The sequence below is a fragment of the Poecilia reticulata genome, chromosome 23 (genome assembly GCF_904066995.2).
Source record: "Poecilia reticulata chromosome 23, P_reticulata-male-v2, whole genome shotgun sequence".
Taxonomy (NCBI): Eukaryota; Metazoa; Chordata; class Actinopteri; order Cyprinodontiformes; family Poeciliidae; genus Poecilia; species Poecilia reticulata.
This window is the reverse complement of record NC_088852.1, coordinates 8,401,494-8,407,608: the sequence shown is the minus strand read 5'-3', so window position 1 is coordinate 8,407,608 and position 6,115 is coordinate 8,401,494. Positions and strand designations below refer to the sequence as shown.

Below are 6,115 nucleotides of genomic sequence, written 5' to 3'. Positions count from 1 at the left end.
CACTTTTAACAACGCGTCCGCACCATTAGCGCAGCTCTAGAGAGAGGAAAAAAAAAAGAGTCGATGATTTACCGCTGCTTAAACCCACACTGGAAAAACTCAAGCGACACGCAGCGTTTGTTGGTTTAGTTCAATCCAAGCGGGAGTTTGGCAGAATGCAAAACTAGTAGAAAGAAAATGCTGACAGACGAGAATAGAGCTGTAGTGTGGTGGGAGGAGCAGGCATAGAGAGAGGGAACACAACTAAGAAAATGGAAAAAAAAATTAAAAATTCAAACTTTTTTTTCTAGAAACATGATTAAAAAAGGGTTCCAAGCAGAACTACATGGAGAACTTTAGTCTCTGAAATCTGAAGTCTCACCCACAGTTTAATGGTGCAATTTCTGATCTTATTGCATAATTATCAGGTAAACTATGCCCAGCTTTTCTATTTCATTTTTTTTTTTTTTTTAAAAGAATAAATTTTTTGCAGACATGCAGTATTTCACTGCATGTTTGTTTAATTTTTTAATTCAATAAGTAAAACGTTTTGGCAGTTTCTTTAAATTCATCCAATGTCTTCTGCTCAAAGTCCACAATTTATTTAGATTTTTTTATGATGGACAAAAAAAAACAAAAAAACAACCACAGGCATTCTGGAATATATCTCAGATATTTTAATTGCCCTTAAAAAAAATCTTTGTATTTTGGCCATTTAGCTAACACATAATTTTAGTATTTTTAATGGACCTAAAATAAGAAGTACTCATCAATTCGTCATCTATACCCACCTATCCTTGCAGGGTCGTCTTCTGCAGGAATTGGGTGTTTGTGAAAGCTCAACACAGATACTAACACGAATATCACCACAAAGGTCAAACAAACAAATGCAGAGTAGCAGCAGACGCTTGCATGTTTATTTGTGTACATTATTGTGCATGAGGAGCAGGAAAAACAATAAATTACGGAGAACAAAGTAGGACTGACGTTTACTAGCATGATTACTCGCTTTTCTAACTGTCCAGGTGAGACCGTGATCGGGATTGGCTGGCTTTCTGGAGGTGGCGAACGGTTTACGGTAAAAAACAGACGGGCCCGGCTCGTGTCGCATTGCGCCGTGTTGTTCTCCCGCCCGCGCTGCGTTTCCCAAACATCCACACAGCATCACCGCCGTACTCACAGGAGAGATCGACAAAGGGAAAAAAGAGGAAAGGGAAGGAGGTAGAAACTACTGTCTGGATCTCTCTTCCTCTCTCGGGGTGTTGTGTTCGGTGACTCTAGTTTGGTTCGGTGCCCCGCTGGGTTCTGAAGGTGCGCGTGTCTTGGTGCTGACTCATACCTCTTCTTCTCCACTCTAGTTTGTCAGTCCATCCGTTTATAATCCCCCTCCAATATACTCAGAATTGCTCCTCCTTCATCCTTATCCCCCAGTCCTCAACTTGTTCTGTAGACAAATCAGAGAGGAGAGAGTGCATCAGAGAAACGCACGCACGAAAAAAAGAGAGAGACGTAAATCACAACAGACAAACAGAGGAGGAAGATATTATTTCACACACGAGAGAAGACACAAAGAGAGAGAAAGCCTGAGAGTACAATAAAAGAGAAGAGGATGAAGTGAGTTCAGGAAGCAGAGAAGGGACCCAAGGGCACTGGATTCCATATTAGTGATAAGTGCGAGCACAAATCCCCAGCTCTCCCTGTCAATAACCATTTGAACCAGCCTTCTGCAGCAGATGTGACAAGAAAACACACCTAAGAGAAGAAAAGGGAGAGGGAAGAAAAAGGGAAGCAGGAGATATAAACAATGGGTATAACGTAGATAAAAAGGAAGAAGCAAAACTACCCAGTTCCTCGGTGACCGCCTTAATAACAGCACTGTAAGATCTCTCTGAAGGAATCCGAGTTTATTTCCCACACTATTGAACCAGCCTTAAAATAAATATTGGATAAAACACAGTTGCTGCTGGAATACCAACTTGAGAGAAACACCGGCAGGACAGTTTCAGTTACAATTTATAGAAAAGATCTTGAGAATAAGATACCTTCTGTAAAAAAAATTTTTTAAATCCATTACAACTCTAAAACGAGGATGGAGAGTCTTCTTTTTAACCTTTTTTCCACCAAATTACGCTTAGATACCCAGCACTTGCAAAATTTCCTGGAAATATGTTTATTTCTAAATTGCAGGGACCTAAATTCACAGAGAAAATTGGAAATGTAGTTTGCATACATTTATTTATTATTTTTTCTGTCAGTGTTGCAGTCCAGCTTTTGCGCTGCTGTTACTCTGACTCAGTTGGAAACTGAGCTTTTTGTCAAGGACGGAATCATAAACATTTCCAAGCATCAGCCAGACCCAAAACCTGAAGGTGTCCACCCACTGCATAAATGTGCTCATATTAAAAGCTGCATTTTTCTTCATGTTTCAACAGACTTAACAAAAGACTACTTTATTTTTGAGTTTTAAACATTTTTGTAAAAAGTTAAGTTTCTTAAACAAATAATTGGCTCAGCAAATGCGATTAAAAAAAAACAAAAAAACCCTCCAACACCGGTTTAAAAAACACCAAGAAAACAAAAAACATGAAGTAGGAGAAGTTGTAAGGTTTGAAATTCTGTCTGGCGAAATATAAACCAGAAGCTACAATAAATTAAAAACACAAACACTCTTGAGATTTAGCAAACTGTGAAACGCAACAATGCAATAGTTAAAGACAAGATATGGATTTTAATGACTGCGCTTTGGGCCAGTTTCTCATTCCAGTGTCTGCAAACACAACACGGCCCGACAACACAGACGGGCATCTTGCTCAGGCTTTTGAGACTGACAGAGGAGGCAGACGGGTCAGCCTAAAAAATAAAGTGGCGAAGGAAGAGATGGGGAGCAAAAAGGCAGTCATGCAGCAAGAATATGGAATGAGGCGGTAAGCAGTGGATGGAGAGATCAGCCTCTGCGATAAACTCCTATTCATTTACAGAGAGAGAGAAAGAGAGAGAGGAAGAAGATACTTTATCTGTACCTCCACCACCTCTTTCTCACTGCTTGCTATCAAGCCTGCTAAGAGCTGAATGCATTAGAAGTATGACTTGGGATGAAGGGATTGGGGGATGAAGGGAAGAAAGGAATGAAGAGGTGGCGAGGGTTGAAGGGCACAAAAGGAGAGCAAAAGTGGGTCTAAATGTTATCACTGACTGCTGCGATAAAAAGGCTAATTATCAGTAACAAAGGCCAAGCGGCTGATGGCGCTACGGTCTCCGGTCGACGGGCCAGCATTGTCGAAGTCGGATTTTTGGGGGATTGGGCCGCCGTCCTTGGCGATATGCAGATTGGACATCGCTGTCGGTGCCTGTGGCGCCGGCTGAGTGTTCTGGTCAACTTCTGAATTTGAAGGGGGAACCGATTTTGTCACGAGAAAAAGACTCTCTGGGCCGCGCTACCAGGCGTTACCGACTTATGAGAAGCAACTGTTTAGAGGTCACTTTAGGATCTACTGACCTGCAGAACTAAGAAAAAAAAAAAAAAGGGAGCATCCCTTTGTTCTTGCGGCAGCTTCCTGCTAGGCTCTGATAAAGCTGCATAAACATCCTAATCAGGAGGCTACATCAGCTCATATCAAACCGTACTTCATTCCTTCCCATTTTACTCTGTCGGCTGTGTAATTCTGCATATTATTCCTTTAAAGCCTTATCACGGAACCGTCTCCTTTACACCTAATGACTTTAAAAGCAAGTCTTAAGACAGATAAGCCCAGATGAACAGGAGTGCGCCGTGATTGCTGCCGGGTGATAAACACAAGCGGATTACCGTGCCGTCTCCGGCTTGCTTCCAAACAATTTACAAGATTATAACACGGCAGCCAGAATGCGAGCGTACCCCTTGCCGCATTCTGACGAGCGTTACAGGTAGCAGCGTCGGGGCGTGCGTGCCAACGCACGCACGCGCGCGCGCACGGCACGAGATGAATAAAACATCGGGGCAATTTACATGATGTATAGCTTAAAAATGTGCCTGCATCTGACTTTTAGATCTAATACTAATACCCACGAGTGACCGAGAGAGAGGCAAAACTCGGTTTTCCTCATTTCCGGGAAAACAATGCAATTGCAGGAGAAAAAAAAAAAAGAGGAAGAAAAAATCTAATAGAAAAGCTCTATGAATGCAAATTGAGTCTTTTTGGGGGCAACGCGAGACAGAAGGGGAATCAGGTTAATATCAGCCTGAGTGACATCACTATAGATCCATCCTGGTTTGGCTGTGGGAGGTAGATGGTGGGGGGAACAAAAAAACAAAACATTTGCACTTGTATTGAGCGGAGAGCGGTGGTTGTCCGAGTGGCGTCTGCTGCTCACTTGGACTTACCACATTAAATATAAACAGAGAAGGCGAAGGGAACGCCCGTGTCAGCAGGTATTACAGAAACACAACGCAAGGTTCAAACAGGCTATTTAGCGATATCTGCTCAGACGCCGGTAACCTCATGGAAGCTGTGCTCTCCTGTTTAAAAGGGTTCAGTCGGCTTGTGCTCAGGAAGCAAGTTTTGATAGAGGGTGAAAACTAAAATTACAGCGCCTGGGAAAAGTATTAGAGTTGAGTACCGTTCCCTAAACGTCTCCGCATTTTGGTCACGACGCATCCACAAAGTTCAATGCTTCTTCTGGGATTTACGGCGAAAGACCAACACCGAGCGGCTCATGACGCTGAAGTGGAACTAGAGTATTTTTCTCGGGGTTTAAAACATCTGAAACGCTGGAATTGTTTTCATCGGCTTTACTCTTACAGCCACTTTACCAGTCTGACCTCTCTAGAACGGTGGTAACCTGAAAGTTTCTGGTGAAAGAAAAGTCAAAAGAAATCACATTTGCTATTTGCTACCAGTAATAGAGGGGGGGGAGGGGATATGCTGCAAAACTGTGAAAGAAGGCATTCTGGACAAAAATTCCCCTTTGGACTAAATGCAAAACAAATAACATATCCAAATTGTAAAACATGTCAGTGGCAGCATTATGGTGTGGTGATCATTTTATTGAGCAGGGACAAAAAAAAAGCTGACTTAATTCATGGGGAATTGAATTATATAAAGTGGAGGTTCAACCTAAACATACAGCCAGAGATGCAATTAAACAACATCAGTGCGTTAGAATGATATTGACTCAGAGAGGCTGGAAACTATTTAAAATCTACAAAATATTTCACTTCTGAATTATTCACTACTTTTTGTCTGTCACATAAAATTCCAATAAAACATTTTGAAATATGTGGTTGCAATGTGGAAAAAAATGTAACGACATTGTAGAGATATGGATGGTTTTAAGACACTGTATGCAAATTAATTTCGATTTTTTTTTTTTAAGACAAGGAATACTGTGCTGTACCTAAATAAGGCCCAACATACAATGCGGCTAACAGACATTTGGCACTACTTTGTAATTCACACAGACTCCACCAAACAGAAATCTGCTCTATCGGAATGAAAGATGCCAAAAACTTACATGTTACTGTTCCGTGAAGACGCAACGTTTGTCACTCTTTTGAAAGGGGAAAGATGGTTGTTATAAAGAGACTAATGAAGTCAAACTGACTGCGTTAGTCTCACGTTAAATTCCGTAGCTGGATTTTCAAACAGCTACGGAACAAGCTAATTTATAGTACGCTACACATTAACTGACAACATCAACATGCACAAAAAAAACTTGATTTATATCAACTGTTATGTAGTAATGTAGGATTGGTTAATAAGAGGATATAAGACAGAACAGCATAAAAGAGAGAGTATACTCATAAAAATACACTTATTGCTCAAAGTTTTTGTGATACATGAAGGCATCAAGTGTGTAAAACACAGTTGCATGCCCTAACTGACAAAAATAACCGTATTTTAGGCATAACTAGGGTTATGGAACTGAATAAATGAAGTTCAGATGAGACAAAAGAAACGTTCTAAAAGAAACGGCTTACTTCAGGAGACACACACCTGTTTGGCATCGTTAACACACTGCAGGTAAAGAGCTGCTATGTTGGAGCAATTCAGAGTTTTTCCCGCGTTGTCTTTGTAGCAGCTCAGAATCTGGCCCTGGAGGTCTCCACACACTGGATGCACTTCGTACCTCCTGCAGGGATGAAAAGAGGAAACAAAAG

General features: G+C 41.3%; 1 protein-coding gene across 3 annotated transcripts in view; it reads right to left on the bottom strand.

The window, feature by feature from the left end:
* Positions 1 to 867: 867 nt before the first annotated feature.
* The window catches only part of chchd3a (coiled-coil-helix-coiled-coil-helix domain containing 3a), a 63,590-nt gene continuing 58,342 nt past the window's right edge, over positions 868 to 6,115 (bottom strand). For 2 of the 3 annotated variants that reach the window (XM_008400671.2, XM_008400673.2), the window contains 3 exons: positions 5,952 to 6,087; positions 5,470 to 5,505; positions 868 to 1,423 (listed from right to left, as the gene is read on the bottom strand). In XM_008400671.2, the coding sequence (XP_008398893.1) occupies positions 5,473 to 5,505; positions 5,952 to 6,087 (169 nt within the window). In that variant the 3' untranslated portion in view covers positions 868 to 1,423; positions 5,470 to 5,472. The remainder of the gene's footprint in view (positions 1,424 to 5,469; positions 5,506 to 5,951; positions 6,088 to 6,115) is intronic. The other variant, XM_008400672.3, reaches the window with a different exon arrangement.